The sequence below is a fragment of the Haemorhous mexicanus genome, chromosome 15 (genome assembly GCF_027477595.1).
Source record: "Haemorhous mexicanus isolate bHaeMex1 chromosome 15, bHaeMex1.pri, whole genome shotgun sequence".
Lineage (NCBI taxonomy): Eukaryota > Metazoa > Chordata > Aves > Passeriformes > Fringillidae > Haemorhous > Haemorhous mexicanus.
The window spans coordinates 2,031,377-2,058,011 of NC_082355.1; the positions used below are offsets into that span (position 1 = coordinate 2,031,377).

General features: G+C 55.9%; 2 protein-coding genes across 2 annotated transcripts in view; both read left to right on the top strand.

Moving 5' to 3' along the window:
- The first annotated feature begins 685 nt into the window (after positions 1–685).
- The window catches only part of STK10 (serine/threonine kinase 10), a 46,133-nt gene continuing 20,183 nt past the window's right edge, over positions 686–26,635 (top strand). The window contains exons 1-4 of the mRNA XM_059859848.1: positions 686–941; positions 12,039–12,203; positions 24,112–24,160; positions 26,294–26,443. Of these exons, the coding sequence (XP_059715831.1) occupies positions 786–941; positions 12,039–12,203; positions 24,112–24,160; positions 26,294–26,443 (520 nt within the window). The 5' untranslated portion in view covers positions 686–785. The remainder of the gene's footprint in view (positions 942–12,038; positions 12,204–24,111; positions 24,161–26,293; positions 26,444–26,635) is intronic.
- Positions 14,281–24,104, top strand: LOC132334103 (uncharacterized). Its single transcript, XM_059859850.1, has 2 exons — positions 14,281–18,189; positions 18,262–24,104. The coding sequence occupies exon 2, from the start codon at positions 19,033–19,035 to the stop codon at positions 20,614–20,616; it is 1,584 nt and encodes a 527-aa protein (XP_059715833.1). The 5' UTR covers positions 14,281–18,189; positions 18,262–19,032; the 3' UTR covers positions 20,617–24,104.

Genomic DNA, 26,635 nt, shown 5'->3' on the forward strand with positions numbered 1-26,635 from the left:
GGGGGGAGCAGGATCGCGGCTCTGCTGCCAGGGCACGGCGGGATGCGGGATTTCCGTGCGGGGGTCGGGCACAGCCCCGGGGATGCCGCGGGCCGGGCCGGAGCGGGGACATCGCTCCTTCCCAGCCCGGCTGGCAGGGGTTTGCTTTCCTTGGCTCGGGATTGCGATTCCCTGGCTGGCTCCGCGGCGGGGCCGAACCGAGCCGGGCTGGGCCATGGCGCGATGCACCGGGACGCGCACAACGTGGCCGGGTTGTGCCCCGGCGGGGCCGTACCCGGGCTTTGCCGTGCCACGACGACAGGGCAGAGCCTACCCGTGCTGAGCCGTGCCGGTCAGGACGGACCTTGACCCGGCTGGGCGGTGCCGGGCCGTATCCAGACTGAACCGTGCCGGGCCAGGGCAGAGCCGTGCCCAGGCTGAACCGTGCCCGGGATGAGCCGTGACAGTCTGGGAGGGCCGTGCCCTGCCTGTGCCGTGCCCTACCCGGGCCGTGCCCTGTCTGCGGCGTGTCCGGACCGTGCCCCGTCTGTGCCGTGCCCTACCCGGACCGAGCCGGGCCGTGCGGGGCGGTGCCGGCCGGGCGGGCGGAGGGCTCGGGCGGCCAATGGCTCGGTCCCGGGCAGCCCAGCCCAGCCCAGCAGGTGGAGCGGCTCCGGCTCCATGTGCGCGGCTGGAGGCGGCCCCGGTGCCGGTCCCGCCTCGCCGCTCCCCGGGCGCGCAGCGGCTCCGTCCTCCCGGGGCCGCAGCGGGCGGCGGCTCCGCAGCTGCCGGGGCCGCACTCCGGGATGGCTTTCGCCAATTTCCGCCGCATCCTGCGCCTCTCCGCCTTCGAGAAGCGCCGCTCCAAGGAATACGAGCACGTCCGCCGCGACCTGGACCCCGGCGAGGTGTGGGAGGTGGTGGGCGAGCTGGGAGATGGAGCCTTCGGCAAAGTCTACAAGGTGGGTGCTCGGAGGGGTCCGGGGGAGGCGGCGGTGCCGCCGCCAGGGCTCGGAGCGGCTCCGGCACAGCGGGGCCGGCTCCGCATCCCGTTAGCGGGAGGAGCCGGACGGGCACGGCTGAGCTGGGCTGGGGATCGCAGCGCTCCGGGGAGGGGGAAGGAGGGAGAAAAGCTTCCTGCTTTTCTTTCCTTTCTTGCCTTTTCTACCTTTTTTTTTTTTTTTTTTTTTGGTTGGGTTTTGTGTGTGTGGGGGGGGGTTTTTTGTCGCCCCGAACCGCCCGTTTTCAGAGCGATGCTTTTGTGAGCAGACCCCGGCGCTCCCTGCCAAGCCGCCGGTGCAATGAATGGAGGGAGGTTTCTTGGAAGTCGGCGCTTCCAGGGCTGTCTCCAAGTTTCCTGAGTCCCCAGGGGTGACAGGGGATTTGTATCCCCGCCGGTGCTGCGAGCAGAAAAAACTTGGGAGGCCCAAGAGGAGCCGGCCGCAGAGCTGTGAATGTTTAACCTCGGGCTTTAGGGACGGGGGTTTCAAGGACCAAAGATTCCCCGGACTTTGCTCTGCAGAGCAGCGGCGTTCCCGCTGTCCCGTGTCCCGGCAGGGATGAGCAGCCCGGGGATCCGCAGGCTCCGGGACACACCTGTGTGAGAGGCGCCGCTTGGAATGGGGGTGGGAATTGCCTCTCGGGCAGCTGGGGCTTGATGGCCTCGTTAGATCATCTGAGAAGGCATTGCCTTTGAAAGAATGAGAAATAAACAGGGCAGGAAGGGAGGCAGGTGACTGCAGGTCAGGACAGGGGGATTTGGTGTTTATTCCTCATCTCTATCCCGGTATTTGACAGAAACTCTAAAAAACTGAGTGCTAAATACCCATTGAGTGAAAATTTATAGTGGAGGAACCTATCTTCTAACAAAACACAATTCCTAAAAATGATATTTAAATCCCTTCTCCATTTATCCTTCTGAAAGCAGCATCAGTAGAAATTCTGTTGCCATTCTGCTCAGTGAGGTGCACTGGAGACACATTTGTGTGTAGCAACACTCAGTCCTGGATGATTCCGTGCTTTTATTTGCTCAAGTTTCTCAAACAGTGACAGCAACCAGGTAAACAGTGTAAAACAACTTCAGTGGCCTCTGAGAGAAAGGAAAACTTAAAGAATTATTTAAATACTTTCTATTTTAAACATGTATAATGTAGCCAAAGTAGGTGACTTAGAGAATAAAGCTACTTTAGAGGTGGCTGGTTTGGTTTTCAGTCTGTTGTCATATCTGAATGCCCCAGTTATTAACCCCAGGCTCAGAAGAAAACCATTGTCAGAGTGACTTTATTGCTGTAGGTAAAGAATGTCAGCCTGTCAGGCAGTAACAGCTCATCTCCAGCTCCTTTCATCCCCATTTCCACACAAATGAGAATGAAAATGTCCCAGTGGACACCGTGTGTTTACAACCAGAAGTTGTAAACCTTCTGGAATATTCAGGCAAGTTTTTGCTTTTGTGGAGTTTTAACCCTGTAAGGCAGGGTGAGGTTTAACATCGTGCCAGAAATCAAAGGGTTACTTTATTGTATTTAGAAACATTTCACTTCTCCGTTGCTTTGATCTCCTCTCCACCTGTTCTCCATTCCATCTGGCAAAAGGTCGTGGCTGGAGTTTGAATTCTCATCCAAGACTTTGTTCATTTAAGAACCCCGAATTATTTGGGGGTGCTGTGCTATAAATCCTCATTTTAGGATCATAAATCCACATTTTAGGACAATAAATCCTTATTTTATAATGATTAACAATCCTTATTAATCCTTATTTCAGGATGAATAACCAGAAACACATTTTCCCTTCACCTAAAGATTTTTTTTTTTGTTGTCTCCTTTTGCTTTTTTATATCTGGGGTGGGAAATGAGTATAAGGTGGGATGTGAAAGAAGGGCTTTGCTCTTTTGTGCTGCTCAGCTGCCAAAAAATCAGCTGAATAACCCAGCAAAAATTGCAGAATAACCCAGCAGCTGAATAACCCCCTGCGCTCCAGGAGAGCAGCAGCACCCAAAATTCAGTGAACAACTTGAATCATTCTCTTGACCCCAAAACCAATTTAATTTTCTCACTAAAGGCACTGCCTGGAGCGAGGCTGAGTGTCTGCAGGGCCCTGAGGTTTTCAGGATGTTGGAGTGAATTCCTGCCCGTTGTCCCCCCTTTCTCCACGCCCGGAAGCGCGGGGAGGTGACGGAATCCTGCGCCTGCATCCTGCCCCGTGTGCCATCTGTTGTGTCCCCTTGGCAAGGTCTGAGCAGGGCTTTGTTCTCTGGGCACTCAGGCCTGGCAGGAGCTGAGGTGTGGAGAGATGGAAACTCGGGCTGGGTTTAGGAGGGTTTGGTTTTACGAGGCAGGGCGTGAGCGGGAGGAAGGAAGGCTCGGGGCTTCGGGGTATTCCTGCCCTGTGGAATCCTGTCTGCAGCTCAGACAAAGCTGAACTGGCTTCTCACAAAAGTAGGACAGGCTTCATTTGAATACATATTAATTAAAAAGGATGAAATTTATAGTGGAGGCTGGATCCTACACGGCAGACCCAAAAAACCTGCGGCCAGCAGGAGCTGGGCCTGGGATTTCCCTGTTTTTATAGAAAGTCTTTTTGCAGCAAAAGAGGATCTGCCTGCACGAGGAACCAGCTGAACAGAGGGTAATGAAGCTGAAAAGTTGGAGGGGGTGGGGAGGAAATGTTTCTTTCTAGCTCTTATTCTGTGAATGCCGTGGCCTTGGCAAGGCCAGAGGTGCACTGAGGACAGGGTGGCAGCCACAGGTGACCCAGCTTTGTCACCACCTCCTCCAAAGTTTGTTAAATGGATGATCCCAAACCCAGCAGTTGGGAGCTGTGGTCAGTGGGTGCCAGCCTGGGAAGGCTCCAGCCCACCAGGGTTGGGGGCCTCTAAAAGTTCCTCACTCAGACCCTTCCCAAGCTGCCTTAGATGAAAAGCAGAGTTACTTTCCTGGAAAAACACCTGAGATACAGCTTATAAACCCAGAGGATCTGTGCTGCCACTTCAGAAAAGAAAAGAAAAAACAAAAAGCAGAGTTACTTTCCTGGAAAAACACCTGAGATGCCACCCATAAACCCAGAGGATCTGTGTTGCCACTTCAGAAAAGAAAAGCAAAAAGCAGAGTTACTTTCCTGGAAAAACACCTGAGATACCACCCATAAACCCAGAGGATCTGTGCTGCCACTTCAGAAAAGAAAAACAAAAAGCAGAGTTATTCTCCTGGAAAAACACCTGAGATACCACCCATAAACCCAGGGGATCTGTGCTGCCACTTCAGAAAAGAAAAACAAAAAGCAGAGTTACTTTCCTGGAAAAACACCTAAGACACAGCTTATAAACCCAGAGGATCTGTGCTGCCACTTCAGAAAAGAAAAGAAAAAGCAAAAAGCAGAGTTATTCTCCTGGAAAAGCACCTGAGATGCCACCTATAAACCCAGAGGATCTGTGCTGCCACTTCAGAAAAGCAAAAAGCAGAGTTATTCTCCTGGAAAAGCACCTAAGATGCCACCCAAAAACCCAGAGGATCTGTGCTGCCATCCAGACCTGGTGTGGTTTGGAGGGACAGGTGGCAGTGGGCTCTCAGGGAAGATGCTCAGGGTGAAGCCAGCAGTGCAGGAGCCCCCGATGTCCCCTCAGCCCTGCAAACCGAGCATGCCCTGCCCCCAGGGAGGGATGCCCGTGTGGGCACGGCGAGCTCTGGCTGGCAGGGGCTGCTCTGGCTGCCGGGGCTCGGCCAGCCCCCCGTGCCTTTCTCCTGGCGATTGTTTTGCCGCTCTGGTGCGGCGCTATCTGCCCTGCCCAGCGCTGCCCCTGGGGACAGCGGCTCCGATAAGGCAGGGTGGGGCCGGGCTGCCCAGGGGGGTTTTCACTGCATCCCCCCAAATCGCCCGCAGCCAGCTCCATCCCGAGCCCCGCCGCACAGCAGCGCCGCTGTTGTGCCCTGCTTCTCCTCTGCCCTCCGGGCAGGCTGGAAAATTTGGGTTATCGGGTGTGCTGGGCTGCTATCGCTGCTGTGCATGCGGGGTGAAAGGCCCATTGTTGGGTGCTGGGCAGCTGCCTGCAGCTGCACTGGGGCTCTTTGTGGGCACCAGGGTGGCCCTGGCACCGCAGCCCTCTCTGCTCATCACCCCAGCCTGCAGCACTCGTGCTGGGCTCTGGTGATCCAGGCTCAGCTCGGGTTGGTCCATGGGGTGGGATTTTGGGAAGGGATTGTTCCCTGTGAGGGTGGGCAGAGAAGCTGTGGCTGCCCCTGGATCCCTGGCAGTGCCCAAGGGACACTTGGATGGGGCTTGGAGCCACCTGGGATGGTGGGAGGTGTCCCTGCCCATGGCAACAAAATGAGCTTTAAGGTCCCTTCCAGCCCAAATCGTTCTGTGATTCTACACTTTAATTCCTGGAAAGGGTGTCTCAGAGATGGTAATCTGCCGAGGTAACTTTGAAAAAGGCAAGGGAAGGAAAACAGAAACAGGGGAAGTTTGAGCTGATTGGCCACAGAAAATGCAAGATCAGATCATGGTCTTGTCCTTTAGAACAGCTGAAGGGTTTCCTTAAAGTCTTTTTGCTTGGGAAGGAGGAATGGGAAGGTTTAACAATGTTAAACCTGGCTGAACTTGAAACTTGATTTTCACTCTCAGCTGATGGAAACGTGGGATGCTCTGTCCCTGCTGCAGCCCTGTGTGACAGGGGACAGGGACAGCTCTCCATGGCCTAAATATTTGGGCAATGACTTCAGTGGCACAGCCCAGATCCTGGCAGTGCTGCTGCCAGTGGGAGCTGTGGGCAGCTGCCTGCAGGAGAGCTCAGAGGAGCCTTTCACCCTCAGCACGTGGCAATTGCTGCTCAGAAAATCTCCTCCCTGCACACCACATGATTTTGTAAACGTTTTGTCTCCCGAGAATCCCATTTCCCTGGAGAAAAGGTTCATTTTCTGTCCGTGGGGTGCTGCTGTAAGTGTGGGGTGCTGCTGGTGAGTCTCAGGTGGCTGTGCCATGTCCCCATCCCCTGGCACTGCCAGCCTGGCCCAGCCTCAATCCAGAGGGAGCAGAGATGGAGCAGGAGAGCGAGGGCACGCTCTGCTCCCGTGGGAAAGGAGGGGGCAGCTCCCCAAGGGCAGGGGCTGGAAGGGGCAGCGTGTCCCTGGCAGGGAGCAGAGCTGTGGCTCTGTTCCTGCTGCAGCTGCATTCCCTGCTTCTCTCCTGGCTGGGGAAAAGCCTCTCCTCGGTGCCACCTCCCAGGCTGCTCATCCAGGCAGCACAGGGAACCCTGCTGGCACTCCTCACCTCCCTGTGCTCCCATCCCCAGGGCTCCTGTCTTTATTTGGTCTCTGAGGTGCCTGGGGAGGTGGGAGAGGCAGAGAAGGAGGCTGTGCCCAGCAGGTGCTCTTGGTTCTCCCACACCTGGATCTGTTGCTCCTGCCCCGTGTTCCTTCTGCAAAGGGCAGTGCCAGCAGTGCTGGGCCACCCTGCCAGCCCTGGGCTCTGCAGACAGGGAAGAGCTGAGAGTTTTATTCCCCTGCCAGGGCCCTGCTGAGCTGGTGCTTTCCAGCCCAGTGAGAGAGAGGGCTGCCAGCCAGCCAGACCTGCCAGTGCCAGCCTAACCCCCTTCCCTGGCTCTTGGGTGTCACAGCCATCCAGCCCCTGCTCCCTCAGCCCTCTGTGCTCCGAGTTTGTAGCAGGAAGTTGCTAGGAAACTCAGAACTGGCTGAAAGGCTTTTCCACCTCTATTTTATGATGATTTTTCCACTGTTGTGGCGTTGTGTGAATGCAGGCAGGGCCAGGAGTGCTCACTCGGAGCACGGTGCTCTCCCAGGGACTGGTGCTTTGAAGGATGTTTGGTGCTCTCAGCTTTCAGGCTGGAGATGCTGGGTCAAGGTGGAACTTCCCTCTCCTCAGACCCTGCCTGTTTATTTGCATGGCCCAGGAGCTCTGCCTGGTTTCTGTGGGTGGTTCTAGCCCAGCAGAGCAGCCCCAGCCCCCTCGCTGTGCCTCTGTGGCTCTTTGGGTGCAAGCTCTGAACATCACGTGCAGCTCTCTGGGCTTCTCATCTCTGCCCCCCTTTGCTGCTGCTGAGGGGAGGCCAGGAGAGGTGTTTGTGCTGAGCTTTGGTCACACTTTTGTTTGGCAGGGCTACCCAGAGGCCGTGGCTGTAGCTGAGCTCTCTGCTGGGGCTGCTTTCCTGCCCTGAGCTTGTATAACCAAAGGAAGGCATTTCTGCTTTTTGATGGGTTTTTTTTTTAACGGTTTTGGGGGTGTTTCATAAGCCACTTCCCCTTCGCTCTTGCTGAAATGTTGCCACAGCTGGCAGAGCAGCAGGGCTGGTGCCGTGTGGGGCTGTGGGAGCAGGGCTGTGCTGCTGTCCCCTGGCCAGGGGTCACCAGCTGCTGTTTGGTGGCACCAGGGCCTGAATCCAGAGTTTCAGACAAAACCCCAGATAGGATTCATTTATGGCTCCAAGGGGGCCTGATAGGCTTGGAAGGCATGGAATGGTTTGGGATGGAAGGGACCTTAAAGCTCATCCAGTGCCACCCCAGCCATGGCAGGGACACCTCCCACTGTCCCAGGTGCTCCCAGCCCTGTCCAGCCTGGCCTTGGGCACTGCCAGGGATCCAGGGACAGCCCCAGCTGTGCCAGGGCCTGCCCACCCTCCCAGGGAACAATTCCTAATTCCCAAAATCCCATCCATCCCTGCTCTGTCAGTGGAAGCCATTCCCTGTGTCCCATCACTCCCATTCCTGAGGAACAGCCCCTCTCCATTTTTTTGTGACCCTTCAGGCACTGGAAGGCCCCAGTGAGGTCAGCCCAAAACTTCACTTCTCCAGGCAGAGCAGCCCCAGTTTTCCCAGCCTGTCTCCACTCCAGCTCCTGCTGGTTGCTGGACCCCACCAGCAGCCCTGAGTCAAGCCTGGCTGTTCTGTGTTGGTTCACTGATGCAGGGAGCTGGGCCAGGCTCATCAGGAGCTGATTAATCATTAGGTGATCCCTGGGAATCAGGTGAGGGAGCAGTGCCACGAGGGCAGGAGTGGGGTGGGGCAGGCCCGGCTGTCACCCCCCAAACGCAGCGTCCCTGGCACCTCGGGCTCCTTCTGGTGACATCTGAAGCACCAGCTCTCCTGGCATGGGGACAAGGAGGGGAAGAAGAGCTGTCACCAAAAGTCTGGTGGCATGGTAGCCTGAGAAGGATGGCCCGGTGGCCTGGGGGTGCAAAGGAGCTGGATGAGGCCCTGGGGGGCTCTCAGTTCTGCTTTTTGGGCCAGCCAGAGTTCAGGGAGGGTTTCCTCTGCCTCACCTAGAAACTGGCCGTGCTGAACCCTCCAGCCTTCCCCTAATGGGTTCTTTCAGGGCTTAAAATAGCTCCTGTGTTTGTCACACTGGGATTTCACAATAGCTGCGGGGTGAGTCACAGGCAGAGGCCAAAGAGCCACTTCTGCCACCTGAGCAGGCACCTCTCAGACCCACCAGAACCCAGCAGTGCCTTCCCTCTGTGCCTGCCAGGAGCAACCCTGCTCGTCCCCTGTCTCCTGGCATTCCCAGGGGTTGGCAGGGCAGGACCAGCACCCCCTTTGCCCCAGGGCTCTGCAGGAGATCCTCTGCCCTGCTTCCTGTGGCTCCTGGCGTGGCTCTCCGCCGTGTTTACTCAGTAACTTTTATGTGACACTTGTGGAATGCACGTTCCAGCCCTGCTCCTGCCCTGACCTGTCACCCTGGACTTGCTCAGGGGCTTCTGGTGGCCACGAGGGGTTTTTGGGGTTGAAATGACTGTAATGAACAGCCCTGGGGTTCAGCAGCACCTCCTGGGCACCATGCTGGCAGCTGTCTGCTCGGATTTTTTTTTTTTTTTTTTTTTTTTTGGTGCTAATTAACACCCCAAGGACAAATTATTGAAATGCCCAGGAGTGGAGGAGCTAAAAGATGGAAGTGGCATCCAACAGTTTCTGGGGGTTTTGCAGTCTGGGATGGGGCTGAAGCCTGCTGGGGGACGATGGAGAGAAAGGGGCAGAAGATCCTTGGAATTTCAAAGCTTTCATGGTGCCCAGGGTGACCTGGCTCAGCCCAGGATTGCTGTGCCAGGCACTGTGCATCTCCCTCTGCCTTGTGTGGTAGGAGCAGCCCAGCTGGAGCCTGGGCTCAGAGGGGCCATGGACACCTCAGGGAGGGATGAACTGTCCAGCCTGGCCCAGTGCTGCTCCTCCCAGAGCTGCTGGCTGGGGTAACCAGTGTCTTCTCTGCACTGCAGGGGAGATGGTTTTGCAAAGCCCCCTGCTCAGCCCGTGGTCTCCTTCCTACTTCAGCTTCTTCTGCCATCCCGAGGTCAGCTTGGTCCCTGCTGGGAGGTGCCAGCAGTGACATTGTGACAGGGCCATGCCCACCCCATCCCTGTGCCAGCCTGCCCGTGCCAGCCTGCTGCCTCCACAGTGCTGGTGCTGATGTCCTGGGCTGATTTGTCCTTGGGGATGCTGCTGTCATTTCCTCTGGGGTGTCCCTGTGCCAGCTGGGGGGACATGGGACATGGGGAGTGCTCCCTTTGGAGCTCAGGGACATGGGGAAGGGTGGGGGAGCACCATTCAGGGGAAATACAGGCTGGGTATTGGGAAAAAGATTTTACAGAAAGGGTGATAAAGTTCTGGAATGTTCTGCCCGGGGAGGTGGTGCAGTCCCCATCGCTGGGTGTGTTTAACAAAGCCTGGATGTGGCACTGGGTGCCAGGGCTGAGTTGGGATGTTGGGGCTGGGCTGGGCTCAATGGTCTTGAAGGTCTCCAACCAGTGATTGTGTGAATTCTCTGTGTGATTCTCTGTGTGATTCTGTGAATTCTCTCTGTGTGATTCTCTGTGTGATTCTGTGAATTCTCTGTGTGATTCTCTATGTGGTTCTGTGAATTCTCTCTGTGTGATTCTCTGTGTGATTCTCTGTGTGACTGTGTGAATTCTCTCTGTGTGATTCTCTCTGTGATTCTGTGAATTCTCTGTGTGATTGTGTGAATTCTCTGTGTGATTCTCTGTGTGATTCTGTGAAATCTCTGTGTAATTCTCTGTGTGATTCTGTGAATTCTCTGTGTAATTCTCTGTGTGATTCTGTGAATTCTCTGTGTGTGATTCTGTGAATTCTCTCTGTGTGATTCTCTGTGTGATTCTGTGAATTCTCTGTGTGATTTTGTGTGTGATTCTGTGAATTCTCTGTGTGTGATTCTGTGTGTGATTCTCTGAATTCTCTTGTGATTCTGTGAATTCTCTGTGTGATTCTCTATGTGATTCTGTGAATTCTCTCTGTATGATTCTGTGAATTCTCTGTGTTTTTCTGTGTGTGATTCTGTGAATTCTGTGCACAGCAGTTCAGGCCAGCTCAGGTGGGCTAGGGCTGCAGAGGTGACTCTGTCCTGGCCCCAGGCAGGTGCAGGGGGCTCCCAGCTGGGCACTGGGCTGCCCACCCATGGGATGCAGCCATAGCAGTGAGCCAGGCTGGGCTGGGCTCCCTCCCCCAGCACCATCTGCAGCCTGGTTTGCAGACCCTGACCCCCAGCCCAGCTCCCTGCTCTGCTCCTGGCTGCATCCTGCATCCTGCAGGGGCTGAGCTGGCAGGGCCCCTCTGGTGGGAAGCAGAGCTCCAGGGGAAGCCCCACCTCTTCTCACAATATTTACTTCCCCTCCTTGGAGCTCTCCCAGCTCTGTAAGAGCAGAGCAAACACAGCGGGGCACTTCTGGCTCCCGTTTGGAAGGGCTGAGCTTTCCCCCGTGCTCCTTCCACGTTTCCCCCTGCCCTGCCCTCTGTGTGACAGCATCTGCTGGTGGCTTGGTGAGGACCCAGCTGAGCTGAGCTCGAGGAACCCCCTAATTTCTCCTGAAAGCAGCAGGAGCTGCTGGGCTGTGGGCAGTGAGCCCAGATGGAAATGGATTTGTCCCCTGTGTAAGGACACGGCTGTCCCTGCCAGCTCCTGGAATGCAGCAACACTCCAGAACACAGCAGAGATGCCTCCTTTTCCTCCCTCTGCTGAATGATTTTCCCAATATTCCTTCCTGCCCTCCCCAGCCCGTCCCTTGGTTGGTGGTCAGTGTCACCCCAGCTGTGTGGAGCTGTTCAGAGGGGTTTGTGCTGTTTGCAGCTGGAATTTATCCTCCTGTGAGCTCCCCCGAGGGTTTTCCAAACACAGAGATGGAAACTGCAGAGTGGGAAGAAAGGTCACAGGCAGAGCTTGGCCGGCTCCTGCAGGGATTCCATCCACAGGGGGAATTGTTTCCCTGGGGGAGAGGGAAGGAAAAGGGGGAGGAGGTGGAATTGTGTCAGTGGGGAGCAGTGGGTGAGCTGCTGACTCCACGAGCTTCTGGGAATGTCTGGATGCTCCTGAGTCAGCGGCTCCTGTCTCACCCCTCTGCCACGTGTGACACATCTCCAGGTGCAGCTGGGCTGGGAATTTTACCAGGTCACACAATCACTGAGCTTGGAAAAGGCTTTCAGCATCATCAGATCTGATCTGTGCCCCCTCCCCACCCTGTCCCCAGCCCAGAGCACCGAGTGCCACCTCCAGGGATGGGGATCCAACCCTCCCTGGGCAGTTCCAGTGCCTGAGCCCCCTTTCCATGGGGAAATTCCTGCTGTGCCCACCCTGAGCCTGCCCTGGCCCAGCCTGGGGCTGTTTCCTCTCCTCCTGTCCCTGTCCCTGGGAGCAGAGTGCCATCCCCACCTGGCTGCACGCCCAGACAGATCTTGGTTGGATTATCTGCATACTCAGGATTTCTAGTAATTAATTTCTAGTATTTCTGGTGATACCTGGGGTATCATCAGAGAGCTTCTACACTTTGAGGTTTCCTTGCTTCCTTTTCTCCCCATGCTACAAACAACAGGCTGCATCTCCTTTCCTAAAAGTTTCCACCTCCCTGTGATGGGAAGTGGTTTGGGTTTGGAGCCTGGAGGGGGGAAGGAGGATCCAGCCACTCTGAAGCTGTGGGCAGCTTTAGGAAGCAGAAATGCCCCTGCAAGTTTTCCTCCTGGTGTGATGGCTGGGGCCAGCCAAGCTGAGCAGGGGTTGGAGCAGCAGGAATTTGGTGCTCTCACTTTCTCTGGACTCACCCTGGCTTTTCCTTCCAGGCCAAGAACAAGGAAACAGGAGCTCTGGCAGCTGCCAAGGTCATCGAGACCAAGAGTGAGGATGAGCTGGAGGATTACATGGTGGAGATTGAGATCCTGGCCACCTGCGACCACCCCCACATCGTCAGACTGCTGGGAGCCTTCTACTGGGAGGGCAAACTCTGGGTAAGGCTGGCCCAGGTGGGCTGGGACATCCTCCCCCTGCTCAGAGACAGGGGCTCTTGTGGTGAGCCAAACCTCTGGAGCTGCTTGAACATCAGAAATGAGTCATGAGCTCCCTTTGTGCCCAGGGCCTGGATTTTCCCTGCTGCCTTTATCACCAAACTCTCTTCTAAGTAAAGCTGCTGGGAAAAGCCCCAGGGAAGGCCAAGGGATTTCTCAGGGAAGTTGGAGTTGTGCTTTTCCCACCATTAAGGGTTTGTAAAGGGAGAAAAAGCATCACCAATAAGTTCCCCTCTCTTTTAAAACTCCAGCTGGCAGGGTGACTCTCCCGAGTGATTTTCTGGATCTGGGGCTGATTTGGGGCTCAGCCCTTGCAGTGCAGAGGCACCTGACAGCAAGAGCTGCATCGTGGAGGTGCAGGGCCATAAAATGCACTGGAGTGGGTTGGTGCAAGGCTGGAACAGCAGGTTCCTGCAGCTCTCTCCCCTAGCCCAGCAGGTTTAGGTATGACTTTTTATTTCCCCTGCCTGCTGCTCTCTCGGCGTGCCTGGCAGCAGAGGAAGCTGAGTGTGAAAGGCACCTTCCTGTGCTGTGTGCAGGGCATGGGGGGCTGAGGGAGTGAGCCCCTGGGGACTCAGCTCTGTGCCTGGGTCAGGATTGTGGAAATCAGGTGAACAGGAGGATTTCCAAACCCTCCTCAGTTCATCTGCTCCTCCTTGACCTGCAGGAGTCAGGAGAGTGGCAAAGGCACTCTCCTGACACTGGCAAAGGCAAAAGCAGCTCTGGTGCTTCTTCCTTCCTGTTTTTAATGCCTCAGACACCTTTGTGGCCTCCTTGGGTAGATTTAACAGAGTTAAGAGGAGATCTCAGCTCTTGGGACTTGCAGTGCTGTGAGCTGAGCTGTTGGAGCTGCCCAGTCCCTGCCTGTGGTGCCGAGGGCTGAGCTGGGATAACACAGTCCCAGCCTGGCCACTCCTGGCTCCAGCAGTGCAGGAGAGGGAGGTGTTGTTGGGCTGATTCAGCAGGCACCTTTTGCATTGTCAGCACGTGTTTTCTTTTTTAAAAATCCATGGCTAAAGCCCCTGGGCTCTCTGGGACAGCCAGCTTGGAGTGCTGCAGTGTTCCTGCTCTGTCTTCTGCTCTCGAGGGAGCTGAGTTGTGCCCTCGGTGTTTTGGATGGATTCTGAGCCCTGGCTCTGTCAAAGAACAAGGTAAATATGTACTCTGCTAGGAAGGGAAGGACAAACATCCCTCCTAGGAGGGGACCTGGGATTTGGATGGATTGCAAGTGCTGCAGGATTAACCTGGGCTAAAGTAGAAAGGCAAACACAGCCTGAGCCGGGGTGAGAGCTGAGGCTGCTTCATCTGCCCCCCTCTTCTCCTGGCCTCACCTCCCTGCTCTGCCTGCATCCTCCACGTGGGCCCTGCTCTGAAATGTCAGCCCCCTCCCAGCCATAGGAAGCTTTGCCTTCCTTCCTTCCTGGAGGAGAAGGGATTGCAGGGTTCCTTTGTCCAGGGAGGGCTTTGTGACCTGCTAAAATTAAACTCTGCCACAAGAGCCTCCTGTCTGGGCTCCCCCACCAGGGCAGGGCCTGGGGTCCTGTCCAGCCCTCCCTACAGCCCCAGCCATTGTTCTGGGAGCAGGATCCTTCTCTTTATTTCATTTTTGGAGTAGCATTTGCATTTCACTGCTCAGGCTGGTTTTATTAAGGCTCCAGTGTTCTCCTGGCTTGGAGGGGAGTCATTAAGCCAGGCTGGTTTAGTTCTGCAAGGCTTTTAGTCCCTACCAGATTTTCCCTGAAGTCAGAACCTTCCTCTGCTTGGTGACCAGTGCTGCTGGGGAAAATCTGCATCCAAATATAAACACCAGCTTTTATTGCTCTGCCCACATCCCATCCTCATTTCTGTCTGTGCAGTTGTTTGAAGCAGCATTTTCCTGGATCATTTGCATGGTGGCTGTCTGGATTCTCAGAGTGGCTCTGGATAAAACTTCTGGGGGTGCCTGTCTGGTCAGGGACCCTCTGTGGCTTCCTTGCTCCTCACAGCTCAGCATGGAAGGAGAATATTCCAAGTGAGCAGCTCCAGATGTGCCCAAGCTCCTGGGTGGCAGCAGCTCTGTGGCTCTTGAATAATTCACAGTGCCACAGGCAGGCTCAGCCCGAGAGGGGCTCTTCCTGAATCGCTCTGGCTGTTCTTTCCTCCAGTTCACAAGGGAAATGTGTGAGGAGCCCTGGCCCTCTGCTCCCCCTGAGCTGGGTCAGGTCCCCCTGGCTCCTCTGCCAGGCTCTGGCTTTGTGCTCCAGCAGCCAGAAGGGGACATGAAATATTTATGGAGCAAAAGATCTTTCTGTGCAGGGGGAAGTGGCTCACTCATCCTCCTGCAGCTGCTCAGAAACCCACAGCACTGGAAGGAAAGCACAAACCAGAGAGTTCCTCTGGGTTTTATACCTGGTTGGCATCAAGTGTAAGAGGAGGAAAACCCCAGTTCTTGTGTGGGATGGAGCAAAGCCCACTGTGAGCAAGGCTTGGGAGAGCCCCAGTGAGCTCCCAGGAATAAATCTGGTGGGATAACAACATCCAGCATGAACTTTGCTGGCATTTAAATCCTCTGCAGAGAGGCTGTGCCCCGCCAGCAGCTCCTATCTCATTCCATCCCCCTCCACCTCCTTCTCTTTGCTCGTGGCAGAGGCCAAGAAGTCTTGTGCTGGCTGAAAACAGCCCAGGGAAGCTGCAGAACTGCCCTGGTGGGAGCTTTCAGGATTTTATTTTATTTTTATTACAAGCCCCGTGGCATTTCGTGTTCTTTTGCATAAATCCTGGCTGCTGGAAATGGGGGCACCGAATGAAAGCTGAGATTCTTGTGCTTTCTTTTAAAGAGTTTGGTTTGAGTCCTTGTGGCTGGGCCACATTTTAAAGCCTCTTTTCCTGCACTGTGATGCAGGACTTGGAAACACAGAAGCAAATCCTCCTCACCCAATATAACACAGCTTTTTAAATGGACTTTTTAAAGTTATTTGTGGCTTAGGAATGGGGCTGAAATGGGGCTTGCTTGCTTTGAACTGAATTTTCACTGATAATTGTTACAGCATGGGAAAGGAACACAGCAGCTCTTGTGTTTTGTGTCCCTCTCCAGGGCTGCGTGTTTGGGAGTCTTTTTTCCCCCTTCCAAAACAACAACAAAAAACCAGACTGAGACCTCAGAGGAAGGGAGGAACTTTTGATCTGCTGCTGCTGCTGAAGCCCTCTGCTGTTTCCGAGTGTCTCCTCCCGCAGCCAGAGCAGCGATAAGACACAGGGGAGGAGAGTTTTGTTTGCTGTGAGGAACCCGACCTTTCCTGCAGGAAACCTCTGCTCCCAGGGGATGGTGGCTGTGCCCAGCCAGCCCAGCAGGATGGCAGGAAACCCAGGAGCCTGGGATGCTCCAGCACTGAGGCTGCAGCAACCTCTAGAAATTCATCAGAATGTCATTTGGGCCGTGGTGTTGAAGCACTGTGCTGGTGGTGGGACAGCTCTTCTAGGGAAGCCCTGGGGAGCTGTCTCCCCCTCCCTGCTCCTGCCTGCCCCATGGTTGCCATGGCAAAAGGGTTTTTGAGTAAACAGCCTTTTCCTGGAGATCAAAGCAGGGATTGCTGCAGCGTGCAGGTAACCCTGCCTGCCCGGGCCTTTTGGGGAATGGTTCATTTAATCAGCTCAGGGTTTCTCCTGTGTGTGGGTACAGACTCCTGCAGCTGGCACAGAGGCTCCAGCTCTGTGCTGCTCTTTGTACTCACCTTAAAAAAGCCCTTTGCATTTGCTGTGGGCAGGCCCTGACCTGCTCAGCCAGGGACTTTTGGGATTGCTCCCCCTTTGATATGGATGTTGACTGGAGATTTGGGCATTCTTGAAAATCCTGTAGCATAAAGAAATGTTCATTATCCCATGCACTCGACTGCTGGGCTATGTAAAGCATCTGCAGCCTTTGGCTCTCTGAGGCTGGCAGTACCTTTTCTTTAAAACAAACAGCAAAGGGAGCTGGTAGCAGGCTCAGATTCCCCACAGTTTTCCTTAGCCAAGGGAGGTTATCACAACTTGCAGGGATGTCTCGCAGGGGGAGCAGCCTGAGCTTGGCTGGATGCCTGTGGGGATCTGTTTGTGTGAGCGCTGGACCAGAGCAGGCTCTCCAGGCTGCTCAGCCCTCAGTCCCTGAGGAATCCCGTGGCTCTTTGTGTCCCTTTAAAGCTCCACTTGGCAGCAGAGCTGCAGCCCTTCCTACTTGGCCTCCTGCTGCTGGAGCTTTGTACCAAACTTCCCCCAGAAGTTCTCGAACTTTGTTGTTCGAGCGTAGCCGAGGGAAAACCCAGGAAAACAAAGAGATCCCAAACTCTGCTGAACAGCTCACCAGCTCCCAGAGGAACAACAATCCCTTCCCTTCCTCCTTGCCCCAGCTGCAGGAACATGAATCCCAACCCCTCCCGGATCTGGCAGCTCCCTGGGACACGCAGGGCTCGGGAGCCGCTGCAGGATCAGCCCCGCTGGGAACAGCAGTGTGGGGGTGGGGTTTGCTGGACCGGTTTCCAAATTCCTACCAGTCCAGAATTCGGGCAGAACTGCAAAACACCCCCAGGAACTTGAGCAGGGAGGGTAGGAGAGGAGCAGGTGTGGGCAGATATCAGCACGCAGTGGGACAGGGCATTGCCTGGCCCTGGGAGCTGGGAATGCAGCAGGGACATCCCAGGGTCCCCTCCCTGTCCTCAGGGCAGCTCCTCAGCTTGGCCAGAGCTGCAAAGTGGAAAAAGTGATGCAGGCCAGTGGCTTTTGGCACTTTGCTGCGTTTCCAGGGTCAGCAGTTTGCTGTTCAGAGTAGCACAGTTGAGGTGGGTGGTCACCCCTGCTCCAGCTTTGGGGCCGTGTCTCTGCCAGCTGGGATGCTGTGGGTCACACCTCTGGGTGACATCCTCCTTCCCTTCTCTCTGCCTGGCCATTCCCAAAGGCCTGGAGGTCTGAATCTTCTTCTGCTGGAAATCTGGGCAGCAGGTTCCACGAGCTTCAGCACTCAGCCTCCTGGCCAGTGGCTCTAAATCCTATTCTGGGTAAAACTGGGGGGCTTTCCCTTAAAGCAGAGGCAAACCAAATGATTTTCAGCAACCCCCAAACATGATTTATGTGTCAGGCAAATTGCCACGGCCCAGCTGAGTTCAGGAGAGCTCCTGCAGGTACCAGCCCAAAGGAGAACAGAAACCTTTGTCTGCCACCCTTTGCACAGGATAATGCTGCACGAAGAGGTTATTGAGGCAATAATTCCTTGTGATTGCACAGCCTTGTCATCTGCACACCCTGGAACGCTTTAGAAAAGACCTGGTGTCATTATCCTGGCTCTGAGAGTGAAGGCACAGACAGGGATTTGCCTGAAGTTCCCCTGGGGGTGAATGGCACTTGGGAATAGGTGCTGGGTGCTGAGTCCCAGTGCGGGGCTGTGACGTGAGGCCGCAGCTTCATGAAAAGAAAAGCAGAGCAGACAAGAAGCCTTATAGGCAAATCAGTTTTCAAAGCACCTGAAAACTTTGTTTAGGACTGAATTGCAAAGAGCCACGTTCCCACTTGGCTGGATCTCCAAGGGAATGCTAAGGAGCAGAGTTTGCATAGGCAGGAATATTTATGAACTCCCCGTGGATAGGAGACAGCGCCTCAAAACCCAGCTTCAGCCCAAACCCTGCAAGGGGGGATAGCTTGCAGCTTTAAACTTCATTCTGTTTCAGATGTAGCCTGAGAGTTGTCATTTGGAGGGAGGGAGGGACGTCCTTTTGCAGACCTCGTGGCCTGGAGTGATCCATTGACTCCCTGGAACTGTTAACCAGCAACACTCGGGCTGTGTGATGCATCCAGGCACCCTGGGCTGGGAATTTGGGGATGATGAGGACAAGGGGTTGTTGTTTCTAGGGAGATGCCAGGCAGCAGTGGAAAACTCATCAAGCTCTCTGCCACCCCTGCACTGCATTGTCCTGGTGGCCAGGTGGGCCACGGTCCTGGTGGCCAGGTGGGCCATGGTCCTGGTGGCCAGGTGGGCCATGGTCCTGGTGGCCAGGTGGGCCATGGTCCTGGTGGCCAGGTGGGCCATTGTCCTGGTGGCCAGGTGAGGCTCTGGGGCTGTGCTGGAACTGCTGCCTTCATAAAAGCCAGCAGGAAGCTTGTCCTGGGTCAAACTGCAGCTCTGCCCCTGAGCTTTGCCCTTCTGAGATGCATCATCTCTTTCAGATGCTGACACAGGGCACTTGGGGCTGGGGAATCTTCCCACTGAAGCAGCAACTTCTTCCTTTTTGCTATTTATATCTGAAATGATTCTTGGAGTTTTGCTTCCCATCCCGTAACAAAGTGAACTCGGTGGCCTCCAAATGCTGATAACTTGGTGAGAAAAGGGATCCCACTCACAGCCCTCCAAGCAGCAAAAGAAGCTTTTTGCAACATCAAAACCATTTGGTTGAACTCAAAGGAGTTTCAATTTGTGCTGCCAAAATTGCAGTAGGGATGGGAATACTTCTGCCATCTGTGGGGGGCAGTCCAAGGAAACATTTTGTCATCTTGCAGTGATTTAAATGTGGAGAACTCATCCCCAGTTTCCTTAAGATCAGCAGGGAGCTCTGCACTTCGCCAGGAGTATTGACTTTGTTCTCCATAAAGTTTTCTTACTCTGAAACTCCCTAAACTTCGTGTTCCTTGTTTCCTGACCTGCATCTTCTTCCCCCCACTCCTTATGGGGACAGCCTTTTTTTCATTTCTGATTTCAAATATTTTTCTCTGTAGGTTATTTTGTCCGGAAAAGGGGGCAGAAAAGGTTTATTATATTTAAAGTCTCTGAATGGTGTCCTTGTCCGTGAGGGAAAATTGGCAAGCTTGCAGCCTTCTCTTACAGAGAGGGAATTATTTCACTTCCACCTACAGCATACTTGCCATGTCAGGCCAGCTTTTGACATTTGTGCTGCTCTGGGATTGCCAAGAGGCTTTTGGTGGCTTCTGGATTGTTCTGTGCCCTCTCTGGTGGCTGCTGAGGGCTGGCTGCAGCTGGAGCTGGTGGCTTTGGCAGCTCCCAACGCCCTTGGGTGTTGTCCCCTTTTGTCTTGGTGCTGCTCTGGCCTCGTGGGGCTCCAGGAATGGGCTTGGGAAGGATTTTGTGGTTCAGCCCCCAGCAGAGAGCAGGAGCAGCTCAGCCTTGCTCTGGGCGAGCCTCTGGTGGAGCAATTTTCACCTGGGTGTTTTCCAGATTGGAGCAGGGCATGGAAAAGGAGTGTCCCAGCTGGCCCCAGCCCTGCTGCACGTGGAGCTGGCACTGCAGGGACACTGCAGGGACACTGCAGGGACACCCCCGTGCTCCCTGGGATGGAGAGGAAGGAGCCAGATGTGTCCACAGGGGTGCCCCAGCAGGGCTTGCCTGGCATCACCACCCACGTACAGGAAAAGCAGACAGGAATCCTTCCCAGGCAGCAAAACCACAGCAAAGGGAGAAGGGGAAGAGCCAGAGGAGCTGGGGGCTGGTGCTGCACACAGGGATCAGCTGCTGGGTGTGAGGCACAGAGCAGGTACAGAGACAAAACTACACAACCCCCTGCTCCAGGAGCTTTGTGCCATCTCCACGCTCTGGTGGAGAGAAGGTGGGCCAGCTGTGATGGGTGGCAGGAGGGAACCTGACAGATTTCCTTCCCCAGCTCTCTCTGCAAGTGCAGCACGGTTTCCTTTATCAGATTTGGTTTTCTTATCTCCGCAGCCCCTGTGTGCCAGCTCAAGGCTGTGCCGGGGGGTGCTTTCCACTGTGGGTGACAAGGACACCTCAGAGCTGGCCCAGAAACGTGGCAGGGCCACGTGGGTGCCGGGGTGGCAGTGGCAGCAGGATGCTGTGGCTTCCAGAGCTGCTCACACAAACACAGAGAGCCCCAGGGCTGCAGCCTGGGAGGAAACGGTGAGGGCTGGAGCTGTGCTGCAGCTCCTGGGCCAGGCAGGGTGGCTCTGGGGCATGGCAGGGCCCTGGGCCTGCTGGGGGCTGCAGCTCTTGTCACGGTGTCACAGAATCACCTGGGGATATCCTGAGCTGCAAGGGACCCACCAGGATCGCCACAGTCCAGCTCCTGACCCTGCACTGGGCCCCCAAGTAAAAACTAATTTATTAAGGCAGATAAAACCCAAGATCTGGGATGTCCCCAGAGCCAGCCTGGACAATCCCAGCCCCTGCAACCTCCCACCATGTGAGAGAAGGTGGACCAGGTGTGATGGGTGGCAAGGAGGGCACCTGAGAGCATTTCCTACCCCAGCTCTCTCTGCAAGTGCTCTCTCCAGGTGCTCCCACCCTCCCATCTCCCCCTCCTGCCCACACAAGGGTCCCACAAACGATGGACAGAGGGGTCTAAACCCTTTCCATGACCTCCTGAAGGCTCTTAATGAGATTCCTTAACTGCTGCAGGGGTGGACTGCAGACCCAGCACAGGATTTCCCCACAACCCCACGAGTGTTCACAGACATTCAGAACACCAACAGAGACCAAACCCATCCACAGGGATGGCCCTGGGGGCTCTGGAGCCCCTCTGTGACCCCAGACTCCTCTGCACGAGCAGCACAGACCCAGGAGAAGCTGGCAGGGACCCTCACCTGCAGTGCCCTGGCACCTCTGTCCTCAGGGGCCCTGGTGGCCTCCTGTGCCCCTGGGCAGCACCTGGCAGGAGCCTTCCCACCTGGTGGCTTTTGCTTTCCACCCCCCTGGCCCTCTGTGCCTCCAGGGGAGGGTTTGTGGGCACTGCCCTCTGAGTGCCAGCGGGGTGAGGAAGTGCCAAGCCCTGCTGGGGCCAGCAGCTGTCCCACCCTTGGCCACTGGGCAGTGTTTGGTGACACTATCTCTCCAGATAAGCTTTTAACGTGTGGTTTTTCTCTTTGTTTTCGCCATGTAGAAAGTTCCAGGCGTTCAGACACGCCCAGGAGGCAGGAGCTGTCCTGGCCAGGGTGGGAGGAGCGAGCTGGGGCTCCCTGCCACCTTGGGGGCACCTGGGTACCTGGGCAGGAGAGGCTGCTCCTGGTTTGCCAGACCCAAAATCCTTCCAGATCCTGCTGTGGTGAGCACAGGATTAAGATGAGCCATGGGGAAAATCGAGGTGACCACCGTTTAACCTGAGTGGACTTTCTCTTATTAATTTAAATTTAATGTTTATTAGTACCTGGGCAGGAGTGGCTGCTCCTGGTCTGCCAGACCAGAATGCTCCAGATCCTGCTGTGGTGAGCACAGGATTGAGATGAGCCATGGGGAAAATCGAGGTGACCACCATTTAACCTGAGTGGACTTCCTCTTATTAATTTAAATTTAATGTTTATTAGTACCTGGGCAGGAGAGGCTGCTCCTGGTTTGCCAGACCCAAAATCCTTCCAGATCCTGCTGTGGTGAGCACAGGATTAAGATGAGCCATGGGAAAAATCGAGGTGACCACCATTTAACCTGAGTGGACTTCCTCTTATGAATTGAAATTTACTGTTGCCTGTTGCAAAGGTTTTTTGGAAAGGAAAGGTTTTGTGGTGTCTGCGTGCAGAGCTCTGTGTTTTTGTTTTGTTTCACATGTTTTATTTAAGCTGTCACAAAGGTTTTCACAGGTAGTGAGAGCAAGTTCCTTTCTCTTTCAACCCAGCTGCCCAAACCTGTTCCTGTGTGTGCAGCCAGAGCATCCCCTGGAGCTGGGAGTGAGCCCAGGGGGCTCTGAGCTCCTTGGCTGGGCTTGATTTGGGGCTGGGGGCTGTGCCTGTGGCTGTCACTCGCTGTGTGGCTCAGACAACTCAGAAATGGAGCTCCCAGTGACTTTTGGGGTGGCTGTAATGGACTGGAGGCTAAAGCATGGATGGTGGATTTGCAGGAGCTTTGATGTGGCACAGGAACCCCGTGTCCCCCCAGCTGCCTGGGCTGAGGAAGTCCTTGGATTTCTTGTGCAGAGGAAATCATTAGAAACAGGATGTTTGCTCCCTGCACACCCACAGGGCCCCGAGCAGCAGCAGCAGGAGGTGTGGGTGCTCCCAGCTCTCCCAGCTGCTGATGTCACCTCGATGGCAGAGCACTCTGCAGGCTGGCCCTGCTCCTGGGAGGGTGATCTGGGACACTGCCAGCTCAGTTTGTTAAAATTGCATTTTTGGGCTGAAAGGAGCTCGTTATTTTTTTAGCTGCTCTGGCCACACCCAGAATTATTCTTTGGCATCCCTGCCCTGGTTGAAAACACACACTTGGAAGTTTCCCCGTGTTCCCAGTGCCCAGCTGCAGCCTGCTGGGCCTGGATGAGCACACAGGGTCATGCTGCTCCAGAGGGACTGCTGCTGCTCATCTCCTCATTGCCAGGCTGCAAACCTGGCTGGAATTCTGGGAGGTTTGCTCTGGGGAGCCCAGGAAGGGCTGGTGGCCACTGCTGGTTTATTCTGCTCTGCTGAATGTGCTGAGGAACAGCACAAAAACAACGGGCTGGAATGATGCTCCTGGGGCTCTGTGGGGTGACAGTGGGGCACAGGGCACTCCTCTGCCTGGGGACAATTCCTGCCTTTCCACGTGCTCAGGAAGCTGCTGGTGCTCTGGTTCAAGGCTTTAAACAACAACCAAGTGTTGGTATGTCCCACTGACGCCCTGCTGGCCCCATCCCTCCTGCCAGACTTCCACCTGCATGGGTGGGCATTGCTTCTCCTGGTTTGGGAATGGTCCAGCTGTCTTCCCCCCAAATGTTCCTCTCCACCTGCCTGTTTCAGCCCTGGCCCCTGGTTGTTCTCCTCCAGCGGTGCCTCTGTCACACCTGCCCAGGTTTGTCCCCTCAGTTTGTCCCTCTCTGGCTCCTCTGAGTGCCCTGAGCAGTTCCAGCTTTGCTGCAGCCCAGCTCCTGCTCCCCCCTGTCCAGAGCAAAGCAGCTGTCCCCAGCAGGTGACAGGGCTGGGGTGTGGCTTTCCTGGAGCTGCAGGATCAAACCCTGGGGAATGGAGCTTGAACCTTCTCCCCTGAGCTCCCGGGCCAGTGCTTGGAGCTGCTCTGAGTGACGTGAGCCCCTGTGGATGGGTTCAGAGAGCTGAGCTGTAAACACTGCTCAGGCCTGTCCTCGGGGTCACCTCTGGCATTTCAGCACTCTGGAATGCTGCCCTGTGTCACCTCCACGAGGAGGAGAGAGCTTCTTGGAGAGGTGAAGCATCTCTTGTCCCCTGTAATCCTTGGCTGCTTGAAATGGTAATCAGCTGATCTGAGCAGCCCCAGAGGGGAGCAGGGAATGCAGGGCAGCTCTGCTCAGCCTCTGCAGAGCTCAGGGGAGAGATCTGCATCCCTGAGCTGCTGGGGGCAGCTGGGAGGGACAGCAAGGAGATGTCTGGGACTGGCAGGGCTCTGCACATCCCTGGGGAAAACGGCAGCATGTGGGGAATGTGCCCTCCCTGTTTATCGACAGGCTTTCCCCTCAAACTGCTCAAAACAAGAGAGCAATGAACTGCTGAGCAAGAAAAAAATAAAAATAAAAGCTGGGGAAATAAAAACAGCTAAAAAACCCTTCCCTAAAGACACGAGAGCCCTCCCCATCCCTCCCTTGGCAGGGAAAACCCAGCCCGCAGCCTCTCAGCCACGTCAGCTCGCAGCTATGACAGCTATCCCACCCTGCTGGCAGGGAAGGGATGGAACCGGGGCAGCTCCAAATCCCGAGGCTGCTGCTGGGGTGGGCATCAGCTACAGGGCTGCTGGGGGTGTCCCGGGGAGGGTCACCCTGCTGGGGGTGCCCCAGCCCCGGGAGGGTCCCTGGCAGGTGGGCAGAGGGTGGCACCTGAGCCCGGGGCTCCTGGCAGTGCCCAAGGGGAGCTCGCCCAGCTGGGAGGGGCAGGAATCCAAGCCAGCTTTGCTCCTTTCCCCTCCCCTTGCCCAGCGGGCCCCAGCCTGGCTTTAACTCTCTCTTTGCCCCCCCAGATCATGATCGAGTTCTGCCCGGGCGGGGCCGTGGATGCCACGATGCTGGGTGAGTGCAGCTGTGCCCACTGGGCTCTCCCAGCCCCTGGCACCTGGAGCACCTCAGACAGGTGGCAGGCACGGCTGCCACGGCTGCCCTTTCTCTCCCGGGGCTCAGGGCTGTTTTCATCCCCTGAGCAGAAGCTGTGGCAGCCCTGGGGGAGATCTGGAGCTGCTTTAGTGTCCTTTTGTGATTGCTGCTGGGATCAGCAGATCAGAGGTGGGGAGAAGGGAGAGTCTGGCTGCAGGGAAAGCTGAATTTCAGTATTTCTGCTGGGGGCACGGGGATCCCCTTCCCACAGCTCCCAGCAGGGCTGAGATGTTGAAGCTGGGTGCAATTTCCCCAGATGTTCTTGCTGAGCTCCCCGTGTGGTATCGGCCATCGGGTGAGCACAGAGCTCTGTTTGCAGCAATCCCAGCCATCTCCCCTGTTCCAGCTCCTCCCTCCCACACTGAGAGAGCTGCTGGGAGCAGGGCTGGGTGGCTGCACCCCGAGAGAGCCCTGGCTGCTGGCACAGCCCCTCTGGGGGTGCCCCTGGGGTGACATCTGCACAGCAGAGGTGACGCTCTGACATCACCTTGCCAGAGCCCTGGGACAGAGCCACATCTGCCTGGGGGTTACTCCTTGTCAGCCCTCATCCTTCCAAAGGCCTCACTTGCTTTTGATTTCCAAATTTATCACCTTTGACTCAGCCCTTAGACCTCCTCCCTCCTTTTAGGAACTCCTTTAAAGTTGCTCCAAATCACTGCGTGCAGAAATACCTTTCCTGAAGTGCTGGAGGGAGTGATGCCTTCCCTGTGGGGTCTTACCCATCTCTTGGGACACAAAAATGCTCCTGAGCATTTGTGGCTCCCCTCTGGAGGGCCTGGCAGGGCCAGCATAGAAAACCATGAGAGAGCAGCCTGGCTGGAGCTCTGTGACCCCTGAGTGAGGGTGAGGAGGAGCTGGAGCTCAGGAATGCTCCCAGAATTAGTGAATTCAGAATTAGTAAATCCCAGAATTCCAGAAGTGCTGAATGCTGCCTGTCCCACCCCCCCCAATCCCTATCCCCACCTTGGGTTTGCCCTTCAAAATCTTATGTACAAAACTTGTGGCCCTCTGGCACTTCTTTCTGCCAGATGGAGGGTGAAAACCATCAGCTTTTCCCAGAGCAGGGGAGATATTGGTGAGGGAAGGAGGAACAGAGTGGCTGAGCCAGCAGCCCCAGCTGTGGTTAAGATCCTTGCTCTGAGCAAACATCTGTCCCAGTTGCTGGGGTCCCTCCATCAGCCCCAGCTGGTGCTGCCTGAGCCCTGCTGGAGGGGGGATCTGCACTGCAGAGGCCCTGCTGAGGGGGGCAGGGCAGCCCAGGGATGCTGGCCATCTGCAGGGGTGATGCTCTGCAGAGCTGTCACCCTGGCCTGGTGGAGGTGGCCCAGCAGGGAGGTCACTCCTGTCCCTGGGAGCACCAGAAATGGAACCACTGAATCACAGAGCATCCTGAGCTGGGAGGGACACCCAGAATCCAGCTCCTGACCCTGCACAGGACAGCCTCAGGAGTGCCATCACTGCCTGAGAGTGTCCAGACACTCCTTGAACTCTGGCACTGGTGCTACCCAACAGCCCAGCCCAGAGCAGTGGGTAGGAATGCCCTGCTGAGCATTGAAATCCTGTTCCTTGGGGAGTGCTGTGTCCCTGGGGATGTTTGGGGGCTGCACTGTGCCCCCACAGCAGGGACCAGTCCCTGGTTCCCCTTTCCCTGGGCAGTGAGGGCTGCTGGGCTTCATGGCTGTGTCTGAGCCCAGTGCAGCTCCCTGCTCTCACAGCAGCTGAGACCCAGCGGGTCTCCTCCCAGATTTTCAGGGAATTTGCAGTTCTGGGCCCACCCCAAGCACTTGTGGCTCCCCCTCCTCATCCCCTCACTGTTCCAGCGAGCATTCCCAGGAGGGAGCAAGGAGCCAGCAGCTCCAAGAGGTGGAAATCCTGCTGCAAGTGCTGCTTAGGGATAAATCACCTTTACAAGCTGATTTCCATCATCTCCTGCTGCTCTGACACAGGGACAGGGGCTTTGCCATGCCCTGCTGGGTAACCTGGCCCTTCCTGCTGCTCAGGTGAGCATCCCTTGGTCCCTGTCCTGCCTGAGCCCCCTGTCCCTCCCTGCAGAGCTGGAGCGGGGCCTGACTGAGCCCCAGATCCAGGTGATCTGCCGCCAGATGTTGGAAGCTCTGCACTACCTGCACAGCAAAAGGATCATCCACAGGGACCTGAAGGCTGGCAACGTGCTCCTCACCCAGGATGGGGACATCAAGCTGGGTGAGTCAGTCCCTGGCACCACGCCCAGGGACAGCTGGAGCTGGATTTGTAGGGTTTGGGTGTCCCAGAGTGTGTTGGGACTGAGGGATGCTCCTCTTGTAGGGTTTGGGTGTCCCAGAGTGTGTTGGGACTGAGGGATGCTCCTCTTGTGGGGTTTGGGTGTCCCTGAGTGTGTTGGGATTGAGGGATGCT